This window comes from Heteronotia binoei, chromosome 7 (genome assembly GCF_032191835.1).
Source record: "Heteronotia binoei isolate CCM8104 ecotype False Entrance Well chromosome 7, APGP_CSIRO_Hbin_v1, whole genome shotgun sequence".
Classification (NCBI taxonomy): Eukaryota; Metazoa; Chordata; class Lepidosauria; order Squamata; family Gekkonidae; genus Heteronotia; species Heteronotia binoei.
Genome location: NC_083229.1, coordinates 38029935 through 38048795, shown reverse-complemented (window position 1 = coordinate 38048795; position 18861 = coordinate 38029935). Strand labels below are relative to the sequence as shown.

Sequence of the window (18861 nt, the reverse complement as noted above, 5' to 3'; positions counted from 1 at the left end):
CCAAGGTGGGTCCTTCTAAACAATCTTAGTGACACTCAAGGGACCTAAAGCTTGAAAAGAGGATTTTTAATATGTTTCAAAGCAAAATTTAAAGGCAGTAAGGGACCTTGCAGATAGAATGTTATTCCAATGAGGTATCAGATATTATTTCCCAACACCAACAGGAATGGAAACATTTACATTTTTATTTGGATTCAGGTTGTTTTGTTTAGTAAAAAGACTTTGCATTTTGTAATATGTGTCACATGTTTCAATTCTTAATCAGTTTGGTAATCATTTTAATGGGTAATCAGCTCCCCTCATTCCCTCCCTTAAATGAGATTTTCAAGAACTGGAATTGTGCAAAAAATACAGATTTTAATGAGGTAATTGTATCAAAGAAGCATAAAACAAGAGTCTTAAAGCATCTTAAGGATTAACATTACAGCAATATTATAGTTCTTCCCCATCACCCTTCTCTCTGTGGTATAATAACCTTCCTGGTAAGTCACCTTTCTATCAGAGAGAAGAAAAACACCACTTAAAGCCTCTTAAACCCATCATTAACCATTTTGCTTTCCTTACAGTTTAGTAAAATAAACTTGCTGATAGAGCAGTCACTTCATGCCTTTGACAAAGTGAGCTCAAGTTTCCAGACACTTTTGTAGCCAGAAATTTGTTATTCAAGGTGTTTCAAGAATCTGACTTTCAGCAAAGAAAAACCTCCCTCCAAAATTTCAAGCAAGTAGGCTGAAGCCTCTCCATTCTGGGACCAGTGGAGGGTATAAGATCTTTTTGGATCTCCCCCTACTCCATCCACTTGGGATGAAATTCTTAAGTACTGTAGCCCTCATCCAAAGGTTCCTGCCTACCAAATTGTAGGCAAGATGCTATTTTACCAGATCTTTAGTCTGTCAGAAGAGCAGCTGCCTAAAGCCCCATTTTTATACTGAATATATTACACATGACAACCTACCATAAAACATCTGCTGCAACAGCTGCAGTGATTCATGGCCAGGTATAATTTTAATTCAGTTATTCCACCAAGTGCCCATAGTGCAAGAATAAATTAAAGAAAAAATATTTAAAAGGTTAGCCAGTTAGATAAAATAATAAAGTGATACTACCACCTTTTTTTTACCATCAAATTACAGCTGACTTATGGCAACCCTGTAGGGTTTTCAAGACATTCAGAAGTAGTTTGCTATTGCCTCCCTCTGCATCACAACTCTGGTCTTCCTTGGTGGTCTCCCGTCTAAACACTAACCAGGCCAACCCTGCTTAACTCCCAAAATCTTACAAGAGTGGGCTAGCCTGAGCAGGTGAGGGCATAACACCCATGCACCTTTGGAATTTTTTTCCCATTAAGGAAAGGCTTAGCGTAGCCTCATTTTCAGTCAGTGCATAGTAGTTAAACGTATCTACTATGCTCAGCTACTACTCTGCTCAGCTATGTATGGCTTTGTTCACTGTGCTGGATTCCTCGTCTGATGAAGTGTGCTTAAGCTTACGTTCTAAATAAAAATTGGTTGGTCTTAAAGGTGCAACTTGACTCCTGCTTTGTTCAGCTGCTTCAGACCAACACGGCTGCCTGCTTGGATCTAATACACTTTAATCTTTGCTATATTGCCTGTGGATGACCATCCCAGGAAAAAATGTACCACAGCATCTTTGCCAGTGTAATTAAAATTCCCAAATGGGATTAAATGACACAAAACTGTATTGAAAGTACTTTATTGAAATATCACTCAGTGCAACTAGCAAAGTGACAAACACAAGGCAAAGTTTAAAATTTTTTCACTTTTTTCAAAAATGTATCAAAAGTTATTTGGGATATTTATATGGGAAATTATTTGCTTGATTTACGGGCACAATAACTTAATACTTTCAAAATGCATAATTGTTAAAATGCTATCATACAGATTTGGGAATAGGGGTAGGAGAATGCATTCCATTGATTCCAGTATGTTTAGAGACGTTTTAAGTTTCTTTTGCTTTTGGCACTTCCTGGCAGAGCATCTTTTCTGTTTTTCCATTTAGCAGATGAACTGTAACAATCTTTTGATCCATGGAAAGCACATAGACATGAAATGCAGAAGTCAAATGCACAGTCTTCTTGGCTACAGAGCCCACGTTTCTTTAAGGGCTGGTATTTAGCTGGGCACTGACACCTTGGACAAGGCTTTAAAGCTTCATCACTCAAGAGACTTTTAGCAACCTATAGGGGAAGAATAGTCAGGCATTTTATAGGTTATTTCATCAATCCCATATTATACTTCCTAGAGATTTGCAGTGGAATTAACATAAATGTTGTTTACATAAAAATCAATAGGTTGAGTCTTGACCAAATAGGCAATTTCCACCCATTCTCTCCTTCACATCATTCCTCAAGGTGCCTATCACTCAGGAGCAGCATTTTATGGAGACTGGTAGGAGACGGGAGGCAAGAAAAGGGATGGAATAGTTAGTCTGGGTTCAACCCAGTAAGAACAAATAATCAAGACATTTTTATTTGCAGAAGAAATAAAAGCAAGAAGCAACTGTTGAGCAATGATGAAGGTCTATCACTTTCCCGAAACATATAGGATACCACTGTCCTCATTTAAAAAGGGAAAGATAGTCCCCTGTGCAAGGACCAGTTGTTTCTGATTCTGGGGTGACATCACATTACAGCTGTTTTCGCAGCAGAGTGTTAAAACTGCAGTACTGGACAAAGAGCTCTGTGGCGCAGAGTGGTAAAGCTGCGGTACTGTAGTCAAACTCTCTGCTCACGACTTGAGTTCAATCCCCAGTGGAAGCTGGGTTTTCAGGTAGCCAGCTCAAGCCTTCCATCCTTCCGAGGTTGGTAAAACGAGTATGACTGGGGAAGGCAATGGCAAACCACCCCGTAAAAAGTCTGCCGTGAAAACATTGTGAGAGCAACATCACCCCAGAGTTGGAAACAACTGGTGCTTGCACAGGGGACCTTTCATTTCCTTGCCATTGCCTTCCCCAGTCATCTACACTTTACCCCCAGCAAGCTGGGTACTCATTTTAACCGACCATGGAAGGCTAAGTCAACCTTGAGCCGGCTACCTGAACCCAGCTTCCGCAGGGATTGAACTCAGGTCATGAGCAGAGAGTTTGACTACAGTAGCGCAGCTTTACCACTCTGCGCCACAGAGCTCTTTGTCCTTTTATAGCCCACTAAAATTGATTGCCCAACATTTGTCCCATCTATAGTGCTTTACTTTTTTTTACCTCTTTTTTACCTTTTTACCTCCCTCCTTTTTTGTTTTAAGCTGCTGGATGCAGATTCCTACCTTTACATATGCTTCTTGCTTACTAGCTGATTGATGAAGAGGACTGCATCCCCTGGGTGTCAAAAACTCAATCCAAGACGACTCCATCTGTAATACTGCAGGTTTTGCTTGAGCCTGGACCGGTCTAAGCGCAAATCTAGCCATCATAAGTCTTGTGGAAACATCTTCAGCTTCTGGCATGCGCCCCTGTTAAGTTGCCAGCATCTTACTTTACTTTATTTCATCCATCTATTTAAGGCTCAGTGTACAATTTTACATCAGCCATGTTCTTTAAACTTTATATAAATCTTGTGCAGATCACATAAGCAATAACAAAAAGAATGCATACATCTGCCATGGAACCACAGAACAATGCAGAAGATTTCCGGGGGGGCGGGGGGGGAGGGAGGATTCTACCATGCATTCCATGTGTTTTTCCTGTTGGGGCAAAGAGCAACATAAGGAAGGAAAGCAGTAGTCTTCAGGAAAACTGAGTACCCAGATAATGTTTTAAACAAAAAATGTTAGCCCTAATTCAATTCTCCTGCCCCACAATAGCTGCTATTAATTAATAGAAATGTTAAGAGTTGCAGATCCCTGATTGGATTTCCTGTTGTCTTAGCCTGAACCTGATCCAGAACAATGTCTGGGCCTTTGGGGGCTTCACAATGCTGTTCAACTGTGCAGACCAACTTCTCATTTAAGGCTGCATATTACAGGAATTCAGTGCTGGCCACTGCAGGGAAGTCTGCCTGCTGTTACTGAGCATCAGTATATTTTGGAGGGAGTTCTCAGTGAGAAGGACCCTCAGGAAGCCATGTAAAATTCTATAGTAAAGAAATGACACATATATGTGTGGCAACTGGCAAGTAAAAGAAATTGACGGGATGTGACCTGCCAGATGATTAGATAGAAGATGACATTGAATTTATATCCCTGACTTCTGGGCCACGTCTTGCTAGCAGGTGGAATCGCGAGCTCTCCTGCTTGTGACTCCCCCTGATCGGGCAGGGGGAGGGGTGTCACGGATCTGACACCCCCAAAGAGACTCTAGGAGGGTCTCTTGGGCATGGGGCTTTCACAGCGGAACGGGCGCAATGGCTGTTGCTCCTGTACCTTCTCTTCCCGTCGCGACCGCTAATACAGCAACAAGAGACGAACGCTCGACTGCTTGCCTTTCTTTTCTCTAACAAGCTTTTGATCTATCAACCCTCTATCTCAAGCACGACAAATCTGCAATGCAAGTAAGTTTGCTTTCAATTGCCAAACGTTAATGGGTCTTTTTTATAGTCTAATGACTTAGTAGTTCAAAGGAAGGGAAAGAGATTGATGTCTCTAATTTCCCTGTGAATGAGGCCGTGGAAAGTCAAAGAACATCTTTAAACACTGGAAACAATTTGAATTAATCAGAATACGGACATTTAAATTGACCCAGATCATAATTGGATATCTGTTAAAGAGACTATTATTTAGCTGCAATATGGTCTGAACAAAATGAGATACCTGTTAGAGGGATTTTTCCTTGTTGTCTGATCTGAAATTCATACATTAACATCTAAGACTTCAGTTGGAGGAGTCTGAGAAGGCGGGCTATCTGGGACTCTGAGCTACTGTTTAATCAGGATTAATGGACTGAGTTTGCTGACAAAAAAATGGCTTTGCCAAGTGAAATTCCTTATAAAGACATTTTGAGCAGTTTAAAATCTCTGAGGCAAGATCTTGGTTTATTGGCTGATTTGGTTGAGAAGCAAATGGCAGCTTTTTTGCTAAAAGCTAGCAAAATCTCAGCTCTACATGAGCAGAGTGCTGAAGAGAACCTGGTGATGTCTGTGGAATCGAAATGGGAGAGTGAGCTGTTGGGAAATCAACAAAAGAAAATTAAAATGGAATCTTGTGGCGCATTTAAAAAAATAGGACCGGAAATGGAGATTGCCTCAGGCTAGGTTGAGAGGAACAAAGGCTGTGCAATTTTTCTTATCTCCTTCAAGAAGGATGACTGCTTTAAGAAGTAAGAGAATTTAGAGGCATTTGTGTGAATTTTTTGCAGTATTCGCTCCTTAAGACGCACACACTTTTCCCTCCACTTTTTTTGGGGGGAAAAGTGAGTCTTATGGTGCAAAAAATACTGTATTTCATTTAGAAAATCATGATGTGGAAATCTTTAAAAAAGAAGACTCTCCTGAATTAGACTTTTCTCAGTGGAGAGCTGGACATGGGACTCTGTAAAAAATTCTGATATGTGAAATTAGGTTGTGAAATTTCTTTTTTTTTCCTTTTGTTTTTGGGCTAGAATAAGCTGTCTTGCTTAAAACAATATGAATTTAAAAGTTAAAGGCCCAAAAAGTTTTTGAAAAGAATTTTATGTAAAAATAATCTTTTTAATTTTTAAGAAGACAGATAACATAATTTCTTGACAAATTGTTGAACTTGTTTTCAATAGATAATATTAGTTTCCATGTTTGTTATAGATATGGGTAATTTTACAAGTTAATCTATAATTTAGGAGATTAATTTCTTTCTAGTAAAGAGGATTTCCTGAAATGTTTTTATTTTGGATAGTTGGGTAGGTAACGCTCAATAAGAACAGGTTTGAGATTTTCATTTTTGGGTCATAAAAAGCTGTTTTTCCTAGCCCAATAGGTATACAAGAGGTGGATTAAATGTTAAAAAGGTAGACAATAAGATGTTATGTAAACTGCTAGATTTTTTTTTGTTAATAATGTCTCTCAGGAGAAACTGCTTATATTGAAATAGACATTATACCAGGTTGTATTTTTAGGGGGGGTTTTAAGGATAAAGATATGAATTTTTCATGTCTCTGTTAATGATAGTGATAAACTGATAAATTAGTTTGTTTTTTTTAACAAGGTTAACCAAAGTAGTAAGTTTTGTGCTGAGACTGCTCTGACTTGTTCAGATTTATATGTGTTGAAGAAGAACTGTTTAGACTTGAATTGCAAATAACAGTTTGGTAAAAATGTTTTATAATGGAAGATAAAGATGGCAAAATATATGAAGAATTTTATACTTGCAGGTAGAACGAATTGGATATTTTATTTGGAGGTAGACTTAAAATAGATATACTTGTATTCTTCCTTCCCCCCCCCCCACCCTGCCTTTCCCATTCTGTATATGTCCTCCCCCTCTCCCCTTTTGTTTTTCCTTTTTGTATCTGTGCTTATGCTTTTTCTTTTGTACTTAAAACCGATAAAAATTATATAAAAACTGGATTTATATCTCGCCCTATACTCAGAATCTCAGTGTCTCAGCAGTCACAATCTCCTTTACCTCCCCCAGTAGCAGACACCCTGTGAGGTGGGTGGGGCTGAGAGCTCTTGCAGCCCTTTCAAGGACAACTTCTACAAGAGGTGTGGCTGACCCAAGGCCATTCCAGCAGGTGCAGGTGGAGGAGTGGGGAGTCAAACCCATTTCTCCCAGATAAGAATCCATGAACTTAACCACTACACCAAACTGGATTCCAGATTAGAGTCTGCCACTGATTCTTGACAGAGCATGGAACAGGAGCCAAGAGACCCAAAAATCCTATATCCCCCAAATCTGCCTTCAGAACCTGTTTCTGGGTCAGAAGGGCATCTCCAAATTATGTACACAAAAAACAATTTTAACATAAACTTGAGTATGGCTGGACTCATCAAGATGGTATGTTTCAATCAGTAAGCATATATATACAGAAAGACTCATTATGAGGGAAGCTTTCCATTGTAAATCTGGAGCTTTATTCCATCTCTTCAGAACACCATTCAATAATTGCCCATGTAGAGGTTTGTTACCTTAGTTCCTGTTCTCAACTGCTTTATGTATAGTTTCCTTCGTTGATTTGCATGTTTATCTTGTCCAACAATTTCTCGCCAGTTTTTGCTTACTTCCCACATACTGAAATAAAGAACCACCATCAGCCACTATTTAAACATAATGCCACAGTTCAAGGGATGGGACTGCTTTGGCTACACTAGCAAGCCTGCAGAAGCCATGCCAATAATAAATGCAGTATTGGGCCTGATGGGGAAAACACTTATATCACACCATGCTTTGGGGCTGCTAAACAGCAAAACAAGACAAACTGAACATGCTAATTCAGATACTTTTGAATGATGTCAGGACATATGCCAGTATTTATAAGTGTTTTAAGAGCCAGCTCTAGCAATTTCTCAAACTTTGATGACATACATAATCTTTCAATTTATGAGACAAACAAACAAAACAATATTGTCATGGTTATTTGTCAAATGTCAATTTGAAAAAAATTACATTAAGCAATATATTAAGTAAATTTCAATTTGTTTATACCAAGACTGGGGCAGGGGTGTAAGGTGGGGGAGAATCTAGGACTATGTATAATCTACCATTTTCTCTCTTACCTGCATAGGCCTTCCACAGTCATGATACCTAAAATCATACCAAGAACATGTTTTAAGTCTCTCTCTTTTAATTCTGTTAATATGTCTAGTTTCTCAAGTCCCATTTTCTTGCCAATGAGTCTAGCGATGATACACTTCAGAACAGATATGTCAGTTCCATCTATATTCCTAGATAGGTCATTTTGCTTTGTATTTTTACTTCTGCTTTGCATAAAGACCTCATGAATCATTTGCAAAGCAGGGGTTCTTGTTAAATCTTCAAGATTCAAAACTGTGTGTTTGTCTTCCTTATTAAAAAACAATTTACTTTCTTCATTGATAGAACCATCTACTGTTTTCCGCTTGCATTTTGGATTAGCATTAGCACAGTCTTCTTCTTTTTCTGATTGTGAGCCACATTCTGAAAGAGTGGATAGCCTTCTTGAACGCTGCAGCTTTCTTATTCTTACCTTTCTTCCAGAGTTCAGAACAACAGGTGATTCATTATGTTTTTGAAGTAGTTCTTGGAAAGATCCCTCCTGATCTGTCAAGGAATCTTCTGATTTATCTAAGCCAAGTAAACTACTGCAGCTACTATCAGAAGCTAAGAGGTCGGAGTCACTTAGCGCTTTAGCTGGGGAAGTGTTTATCTCAGATGTATTAAAATGAAAGCCTTCTATAAGTCTATTGATGGGTGTGACAAATCCATCTACACTGGTCTCAGGCAACACACGTTTAGGAGTCCTAACTAACTCTGAGTAGGTGCTTTGATGGTTAAAACTGGTAAGAGCACTGTCAGCAAAGCTATAAGGTGTGTTTGCAACAAAAGAGTTTATGGGAGATTTAGGCTGGATTGGAGATAAACAGACTGATTCTGACAATAGGCTGCCCTGAGAGTTTGAATCATCTACTGTGGAAGTTCTCTGCTGTGAAAATACATGCCTTAATTTTTGACAACTAGGAGAAGGATCTTCAATTTTTAAGGTACTAGTCGCCAAAGGCTTATAGCTCATCACCCTCGGAGAATCCAAGGCACACTTTGAAACTCTTTCATCAAAACTAAGAAAGTGAGGTACAGATTTTTTTTTCTGGCTGCTCCCCAAACAAGTTTGTTTCTCAGACCATCCTATAGCACCAACAGAAGCTGCTTTAGACACAAGCAGTCTTCTGCGGAGTGACAAGTCTTTTTTAGCAACTTTGGGTGTTTCAAAGAAGTCTGTACACAGGCCAAGATCCCTTCTTTCTGATAAAAATATAACATTTTCATGCTCAGCAGGAGACGATACTGAAGTACATAAACTAGAATGCGAGTATTTTGAATGTTCAGGTAGACCTCTTTCATTCTGCTCTCCCTTATATTCTACACTGGTATAATGAAAGCTGGGATCTTTTAATGATCCATTGTATCCACTGTCATGAAATATGGAAGGAGAGCAAGACTCTTTAAAGCTGCAATATCTTGCACTGTTGCCAGGAGAGATCAGTCTGCCTCTTTTAAGAATATTAGATAGAACCGAGTGACTTTCTGACATCTCTATGGAGCTTGTTAGGTTCTGTAAAATAAAGACAGCATTATAAAGTTTTATTTACTTCAGGAAACCAGTATCCTGTGGTAAACTACACTACTATACATGTATAGACAGATTCTTTGAGATTATTTATTTAGCATCCCTACCCTACCTTTCCTTGTGACTCAAGGAGGCTTACAGATAACAATTTAAGCATACAGAATCAAGCCCCCCATATCCCTCTTATTCACCCCAGTTTAATCAGTTCTTTAATGTTATATGCATAAAGTTGCATGATAGAGACTTAACCATGTTCCTAACAAGATGTCACTCTGGTTATGCTTCATTATCAGCAAAGTAAACTTCTGAGTTTCCTGGGGGACGGGGATGAGCTAAACCTGGTCCAGGCTTTTATTCAGAAATATTTCAGGTGATATTATTTATATTTCCAAAAACCATATGCCATCAACAATTAATCATATGGTTTTAAAAGTGTAGTTTTTGAACTCAAAATAGTCTGAATTTCAGTCAAAGAATGAGGGCTCTGTTAGGAGAGGAAAGATTCCATTAACTCCTTCAGTAAGACAATTAGAATAAATATTTCATTTGTGTATGAAAGGAAATACTTCCCCCCTTTTTTCTCACAACTACACTACAAGGTAGGTTAGACTGAGAGTGTCTGACTGACCTCAGTCACATAGTGAGCTTTATGGTTCAATGGGGATTAGAACTCTGATCTCCCCAATCTTAGATCAACACTCTAACAAGTACATTGCTCACATACTGGATACTCAGTATGAATCTCCAAATGCATCTCAGGATCCACAGTAAATACTGGTGTCTCAAATACCCTGGCCTGAAAATATGGGAGCATTTTTTTTTTTTGTCAAATTAGGGTACATGACAGCAGAATCACCTCACTTTCCATATTTGAGAAGCCAGCTTTATCTCCCTGCCTCCATACAGGAAAAAAACAGCAAAAGAGAAATATTCCTATCTCATCAATTTATTTTTCTCGAAAGCTACAAGCCACAGGATACCAAAATCACCTTAACTTTCACCATTTGAGTTACAGGCCTCTGTCCACCTGCAAACACACATGGCTAAAGAAAGACATATTCCCATTTCCTCCATTTCATTTTCTCAAAAGCTGCAGGCCCTGTGGTATCAAAATCACCTTAATTTAAAGTACCTTGTCTGCTTCGATGATCCACAGGTTGAGAATAAGGGCTTTTGGCAGAACTTCTCAAAGACCAAGAGAAAGAAAAGTGGTGTTGGCAACCTCTGTGAAAGCGCAGAGGATGAGACTGCAGTTTTGGCTGGCAGAGCAACACAAAAGACTTTCAAAGACATAAGATCCAGGAATTCACAGTGAGTCCAGGATGAGAATCTATGGATTTCATGGCTGTGACTGAGTTAAAGAGGGAGGAGCTTCCCACAAAGTTGACAAAAGGAGATTGCATCCAGGCAGGGTAGACAAAAAGATTGGCTTCCCTCATGCCTGGAGGAGGGTGGTAAGTTAGGAGACATTCAGAGAAGGTCAGCAAAATGTAATCAGCTCACCTGTCTGCTTGACAATAATTAGATTTTGCACTCAGGCTCACATTTACTGATAAAATTACCTTGATAGAACAAGGTGAGTTCCTGGCTTTGCAAGCCCTATCAGTGAATCAGTCTTCCACCCAAGGATTTGGCCATTCATTAGCATAGCCTGAGGAGAGTTTTGACCTCCCTTTCTCCAAAGCAAGGTATTGTTATCTCCTAATATGGCTGCCAAGGCAAATCCAGCCAGGAAGGAATTAGGACAAAGAGCACATATCAAGGTAGAAAGAGGTTTCTTGGTAGCACTCCCCCATACCTATAGCTAAAGTAGAGATGAGACTATTTCTTTCTCTAAGGTAGGGCCACCAGGGCACAGTAATAATATGTTTAGTAGTATCTCATCTATAAAGTAAACCATAATTTTCTTGATACATAACTTATAGCAGATAGTTTCAGAGAGTAGCTGTGTTGGCCTACAGTAGAACTGCTAGATTCAAGTCCAGTAGCACCTTACAGACCATCGAGATATTATGGGTATAAGATTTTGAGAGTCCATGATTTCTTCATCAAATACCAACAATGAAACTTTGACTCACAAAAAAGGCTAATACCCCCAAAATCTTGTTGGTCTCTAGGGTGCCATAGAAGTCAAAGCTAGCTGTATTTACATCAGTTTGTGTTGCAAGCTACAGGATCTACATTCTTCAGTCCAGCCACTAAGGCCTCCTGATTGCTAGATGGATTTATCTTTCCTTTTCCCCTTCTATGCTAGTTTTCTCTTTCTATTGTTTCTTTGCAGACAGTATTATCCACTGAAGGACATCTCCTCTAACCAAACAAAACCAGCCCTATGCCTCCTATGAACTTGTTAACTTGCTACAAAGACAAGGACTGACTGAACTTGAGAACCTGACAGCCTGATTAACTTCATTATGCTATCTTGCAGTGGGTGGGAAAGACATTGCTCCTGCGGGGAAATCCCAGATGACCTGACAGCCCAAAGAAGGAGGCTTGAGCCTTGCTGCCCCCCATAGTTTATGCCCCAGATTTATAACCGCTCAACTTCAACAAGACTGCTCTCTCAAACCATATCCTGGAACTTCAGACCAGTAGTCTTCAATCTTTCCAAGGATCCATCTTTCACTGTCCTCCCAATGGCATAAGACATACCAAGCTGGAAGTCACATGACAGGCAGAAGAGCTGGACCTCACTGGAGAGGGGGGTGTGCAAGTTCACAGAGAACTAGAAAATTAATTAGTGGAGATGGCCAGGCCATGGTGAACAAGAGAGAAAAGAGAGCTTCTGCAGAGGGGGAGTTTATCTCTGAACTTGTCTGTACCAAAAAGGAACATCCATCCTGCCACTCTTTTTAGCATGACAGAAAGCACAACACCTTTGTTCTTTATGGCTATATACTAGCAGCAGGTCCTTCCATAAACCATACTGAAAATGGCAGCTTGCTATGAATTTCATAACCTACCTGGTGGGGGCTCCATAATCCCAAAGCTGAAACTGAAGCTAGCACACAATTTTGTGTATTGGCATTTGTCATTGCTCACAGATGAAACAACATATACTTAAGCCACATGTTGTCAGTGACACAAGGTGAAAGGCGTGTTCTCACAAACAGTTATTGTAGAACCATCACACTCAGAAGCATCGGCATAAATTCCTTGGAGTTCTAAAACTCACTGCAACATATTGTTTGTTTCTCTGCTAATGCAAAATTGTTTATATATAACAATGCTTTGACTTCTAGTTTTCCAATTTCTTATAATGGGACTGAAATTTCTAATGGGAAGTTGTGTATAGTATAAAATCTCCCTGCCTTCTAAGCAGACAGAAGTGATTAATTACAATCTTGCTGGCAGATTGGATGAAACATTAAAGACTACAGTTATTAGGATCCAAAGAACTACTTTAGACCAAGGTGGATAAAAAAAATCAAAGCTCTCCCCTCCCCTACAAATTTCAGTAACCTGATTTTAAACAAAAACTGAAAACAAGTAAATGAAACTATTTTAAATGAAAACTGAAAACAAGTAAACATTTTCATTTAAACAAAAATGAAAACAAGTAAAAGCCTGTACTTCTCTAACACACATTTAAAAGCGTTTTCGTGTAGAAAAAGGAATAATGGGACAGGATTCTGAAATTACACAGTCTGTCATGTATTTATTGCTATGGACTTTTTACTGAAGCCAGCAACTATATCAAGCCACTGAAAGTGCAAGGATCCAAGAGATCCTTGGATTAAGCTACTATTCTATGCCCCCCCAACTAGGCAAAGTCCATAATATAGTTTTCAAATTGTGATTCTATGCTTTCCTTTCTATCTCATGAGGAGGAGGGTTCTATAACTACCAAAATCCAGAATCTCTGCATACTTACAGACCAATTGTATGCATATTTGGTCAGAAATATGCTGTATTTTAGGATTTGTTTTGATATAAACATGCATAGAATTGCAGCCTGAGCCTTCAACTAAGCAACTGTGCTTAGCTGTCAAGACACATGAGATGCATGATTAAATATTTTAGATTATGTCCTTAGATTGGTTGAAAGTTCTGTTTAATAACAAAATAATACTTGTGCAGGGCATTTATACTTTTCTCTTCATTGAGGACCCAAAGAAGCTTACATCATTTTCCCTTCCTCCATACAAATTTCAAAACAGAAAACTTGCTTTATATCAGTGTTTCAAAATGATCTTTTTTAGAGGTAACCTAAATAAATCCATCCTGTTTTAAGCTTCCTAGCCAAAGGAAGTTTTTACTTACAAAGATACTGAATAGTGCCACATTGCACATTGTTTTTGAGACTCCCACTCATTTCAAAAGCAGTTTGCCATTCAGTAATGGTGGATATGAGGCAGAAGCACTAATAACAGGAGGGGTTTTGGGAGGGGTCACATGATATCACAGAATTAGTTGAACCATTCTTTGAACCCTAGGCAGCATCTTTAGCAAATCTTAACAAAAAGTAATATGTTATACTTGCCTTGGATTTACAAGAAGATTGCAGTTAAATAAGAAGCATTCCAGAACTGTGTGGGCATTGCCCAATTGTGATTCTTTGCTGAGGGACAGAAACAGGTGACATTAAAACATACCAAAGTTAAGCATAGAAAGTTATGTTCATTACTTTGAAACCTGAGATTATACTTCAGCAATGAGCACTGTCTGTATCATGATCAGGGCCTTTTTTGTAGAAAAATCCCAGCAGGAACTCATTTGCATATTAGGCCACACCCCAACATCACCATTGTTTTACGTAGGGCTTTTTTTAGAAGCCCAGCAGGAACATATTTGCATATTAGGCCACACCCACTGATGCCAAGCCAGCCGGAACTGCGTTCCTGCTCAAAAAAAAAATGCCTGATCGTGATCTTCCTGACTGGCTGCAGCAGCATTCTGCCAACCGCAGAAAGGGGACCAGACCAGTAGGCAAAAATTCTTTTATTTATTTTGAACAGTTACATACTATCTTTCTACCAGGCATTCAAGGATAATAGCATCAGTGTAAAAACAACACAACACAGCATAATAAAATAAAGCATTAAAAAAAGACTAAAAACAACTACCCCAACTAATAAGCTTAGGCTGCCCCCAAAGCTCTCTGGAACTGCTCTGTTTTGCATTGTTGCTGGCAAGTCAGGAGGGCAGAAACCCTTTGGGGAGTCTGCTCCAGACACATGGGGTAGCCACTGAAAAAGCCTGATCTGGGCTGTGGGAAAACATGCCTTACAGTGGAGGAACTGATAGCAGATATTAGTGAGTTAAACAAAGTTGACACATGGGAAGATGAAGGGAGAAACAGTCTTTCAAATATACAGGCCCCAGATCATGAAGATGTTGAAAGGTGAGTACCAACACCTTGAATTAGACCAGGGAATAATTTGTAACCCATGATGGGACCTCAAGAGTAGGAATATTTCTTTAATAATAATTTTTAGAAGTAATATGGTCCTGTCATCTAGCCCCAGATAACAAACAAGCTGCCACATTTTGTAACAGCTGCAACTCCTGGACTGTCCTCAAGGGAAGCCCCAGGTAGAATTTGTTACAGCAATCTAGTCCCATTTATGGAGTAGTGTGGCCAGATTAGTTATCTGCAAATGGAACCAGTTTCCAATCTAGATGTTGCTGGCAAAAAGCATTTTTTGCTGTTATGGACACTTGTTATTCAAATAACCAGGCCTCCGATTCAGCGGGAGCTCACAGGAGCACAGCTCCTGAACCTTTCTGAGGGTTCCCCCTCTTCCTCCCCACTTATCTTGTCCATTGAATAGTAGGTGCAGCTGCATAACAATCCCTGGGTTAGGAGAGCAGGCAGCCAGCCAGCCACCAGAAGCTTTGTCACGCCCCAAGCAGCCCTCACTAACCCCTGGAGAAGCCCATGCCACACTTTTTCCACTTCTTATATGATTTTGGGTAGTGGATGGCTTGATGGCCTTTTGAGGGGGGGGGGTGGATCTCTAGCCAGCCCAAGCAGGCCTCGCTCACCCAGGACTCTCCTTTCTTGCATCTGGTTGCTTTTGGCTGGGGGGGAAGCATATGCTAATGAGTTATGCTAATGAGCTCCACCACCTGTTTTTCTACAAAACAACCTCTGCCAATAAGAAATCAGAATCCAGCAAGACTCCCCAGCTTTTATCACTAAGTGAAAGCTGCACACCATCAACAATAGGAAGAACAATCCCATTCAAAGCAGTGGTTCTTCCAGCAAGCATCACCTATGTCTTATCTGGATTCAGCTTCATTACACCAAGGCCCCTACAGACTTCTTTAAAGTGTGCTGGACTAAGTAAGGGAGTTCACTCTCACCTCTACTCTATCATGTTCTCTGCCCTATCATGGTCTGTAAGGCAAGAGTTCATCATGTTTATTAAACCATCTGTATGCTATATTTTCCAATGAGGGCACAGAGAGAGAGAGACCTATTCCTATAAAAATATATTAATATAACTATTTTATACAAATGGGAGTTGAAAGGGAAGGAAAATGATACTTGCCCTTACCATATTTATATTAATCTACAGAACAAAGTTTGAGTCCAGTTGCACCTTTAAAACCAACAAAGTTTAATTCTGGCTTTAAACTTTTGTGTGCATGCACATTTCTTTAGATCTATGTTATATTCCTATTTAGATATCTGCTTGAAGTGCTAATTTCATGAAATACAACAAAGAACTGAAACTATTGGTCATCTTCCTGAATAAAGGCTAGAGCATCTTTTTAAACCTTAAAGTAAATGTTACTGAAAGAAGAATTGTATAGCTGTGGATTATATAGAAAGAGCACCAACATAAATAAGTTATTTACAAAACAGTAGATTTCAAGCTGAAAAAATGAAAATTAGCAAATTTGGGGGTGGTGGTGAAGAATTAAGAGAATTAATTGTTACAATTATGTTGCAATGGCCACATTCACAAGAGACTTTATGTTGTCAGGCTGAAGCCTGGAGATTCCATCTATACTTTGAAAATAAAATTATATTATAATAATAATAAAATTTTATTTATACCCCGCCCTCCCCGCCGAGGCAGGCTCAGGGCGGCTGAATTTATACCCCACCCTTCACTCTGAATTTCAGGGTGGTTTACAATCTCCTTTACAATCTTTTCCCACAACAGACACCCTGTGAGGGAGAAAACATGATACTGTCAGGAATAAGCAACCAGATTATCACTTTGTGGCTCTTATGTTAAGTAAGTTTGGCCACCCCTGGCCTATGCTAATTGGAGGGGAGTAATTAAGAGAATAGGTATATGCCCTGAAAAAGTTGAGGGGGAACTATACAAGCTGAGGAAAAAGGCATGAGACATGACTATGTCAAGTTTCATTTTCCACAATTCCTTGGAGAACAATCTTAATTTAAGAATACAATCCTCAGCCTTTCTTTCTTGTTTAAATAACTTGTACATGAGAATTTACTTATTATACTAAGAGAAAACATAAAACAGAGTGTGTTTTAAGAAATGACAAAATTGTTTTAGTAATTTTTTAAAGGAGATGGTCACCTTCAGGTGGTGGTTCATTGGGAATATACATGTGCCTATTCAAACTGCTTACTCTGTACCTACTCTCTCAATTACTCTCCTCCAATTAGCATATACTTGCTTAACATAAGAGCCACAAAGAATAAACATCAGATGTTTGAGAGTCATAAGACATGAATGTCAGATGTTTGAGAGGAGGGAGGGAGGAAAATAGATGGGGGAGATGGAGGTAGAAAGAAACAATAGTAATTTTAAATGCATTCTCCAAGCCACCTGCTGGCTTGGCAAAGTGATTTAAAGAGACAACTACCATCTCTAAGCTGGCCAACGGGGCAGTGGGGGCTTCGAAAGCCACATGTGGCTCCTGAGCTGCAGTTTGGCCTAGCATACCCTGAGCTGATGATACACAGGCTGCTGGCAATAGTTAAATTTCCTCCACCTGGAAGACAGGTGTAACCCAACTTACCTGTTTAACTTGAAGGTCAGGAGATGCTTCGCATGAAGTTTTCCATACAGCTAAAATCAAAATGTCCTTTTAACCTAGAGGGTCAGGGTAAAATGCAGGGGTGGGGGCAAGGGAGAAATATCCAAGATACATTAGAGTATCATTTAGTTATCTTAGAGAACATAGTCAAAAGTATGCTTAAACAAATCAGTTGGTGTCTTAATTATTCAATAAAACCCCATTCTTAGCTGGATGAACTTAATCACCCCTTGAGGGGTTCAGTCACCTGTCTTGAATTATCTTCCTGCAAGCTGGTGAGGAGGGGATGAAAACAGATTACCCCAAAACGTGGGAAGGGCGATAAATTTGCTTCAGAGAAGCAAATAAGGTCAGGTGAAAAAAAAAAATCAGACTATTCCCCAAACTGACGAGAAGTTGAAGACAAGCTCTGAACGAAAGATTAAGGGGCGCTGCTCTCTGCTAGCGAAACCGGGGGGGGGGGCAGCCACCGCAACTTCCTTCTCGCCTCAGCCCTGAAGCGTTGCCCTACTAAGGACGAAGAGCCGCCTCCCCCTGGCCAAGCAGCGGCTGCCCGCGTGCACTGGCTTGAAGGTTTCCCTCGCTCGGTTTTGAACTACCCGCCTTTTCCCAACTGCTGTAGCTTCGCTTCCTCCCCCTTCGGCGCGGCTTCCTCGGAGAGGAGCCCCGGGCAACGCCAAGCGCAAAAGCATAGCCGAGGAGGAGGCGGAGAAACTGCAACTGTGTGCTTAGATGTTAGAAGGGCCAGAAGAGGAGCTCTTTCTAGAGCTCGCTACTGAGGGGCTTAATCTCAAGGCATTCCCGTCTGGGTTTGCTTCTTCTTATTTAGGCTTTTTTTTTCAGACGCACTCTTCTTATCATCCCGCTCTACTCCATTTCACTTCTACCTGCTTGCTTCTTTATTTATTTTGCTTTTGGTTATCTCTGCAAGTTGCTTCCAGGCTGCCTTAACAACACTACTCCATATTTCTTTCCTTCCTCCATTTTTTAAAACAGAGAGATACGCTGTACAGTACGTGGTGGTTAATCCCAAGGACTCTCAGCCTGATCCTTTAACTCGACATTATTGTAGTGAATTAGAATTCTTGCTTAAGTGCACACTCTTATCTGAAGTGTGCTTGTGTAACCTATAAACTTGCACACCAAAGCTTATACTCAGAATTAAACTTCGTCGGTCTTAAAGGGGCCATTGGACTCAAACTTTGATCATCTGTTCAGACCAACACGACTTCCCACCTGAATGTATTCTACCAACACAGAGAGAACTGGTGTAAGAGTCAGAGCTAGGACGTCCCTGCTTGAAACTTTTTGCCCTGTCTGTGAGTTAGGTTGTTCAGGGTCTTATCCCCATTTTATAAATTGGGGGTCATAATACTCACTAATCCTATAATACTGCTGTCAAATAGTCATGTCAGTTAAAAAAAAAAAACCATGGAACCCCAACAGTGCGATCTTATGCAGAGTTTCAGTGATTTCAATGGATTTAAGGCTGCAGTAAGCCCACAATAGGCTGCAGAGTTAGTCAATATTAGCAGTCTTACTACTTTCACCGAATGACATGATTAAAGGCTTCTGCCACCCAAGTCTATGTCTGTTCGCATATAAATCCCACTTTGTTCAATGGGACATTCTCGGTTAAGTGAGCGTAGGGTTATTGTCTAAAGTATTGCTATTTAACCTAGTACCTTGTTATCCCATCTTTCCCAT

General features: G+C 39.8%; 1 protein-coding gene across 4 annotated transcripts; it reads right to left on the bottom strand.

The window, feature by feature from the left end:
• Window positions 1-1697: 1697 nt before the first annotated feature.
• On the bottom strand, window positions 1698-17929 carry FBXO43 (F-box protein 43). Of its 4 annotated transcripts, none has more exons than XM_060243436.1 (7): window positions 17754-17929; window positions 17137-17210; window positions 13670-13747; window positions 7640-9171; window positions 7052-7154; window positions 3282-3467; window positions 1698-2197 (listed from the first exon to the last, which is right to left on the bottom strand). In XM_060243436.1, the coding sequence occupies exons 4-7, from the start codon at window positions 9148-9150 to the stop codon at window positions 1949-1951; spliced, it is 2049 nt and encodes a 682-aa protein (XP_060099419.1). In that variant the 5' UTR covers window positions 9151-9171; window positions 13670-13747; window positions 17137-17210; window positions 17754-17929; the 3' UTR covers window positions 1698-1948. The 4 variants fall into 4 exon arrangements, with proteins under 4 accessions (XP_060099419.1, XP_060099421.1, XP_060099418.1 ...); XM_060243438.1 differs by having other exon boundaries at window positions 17402-17755; XM_060243435.1 differs by lacking the exon at window positions 17754-17929 and adding an exon at window positions 17545-17733.
• Between the last annotated feature and the right edge of the window lie 932 nt (window positions 17930-18861).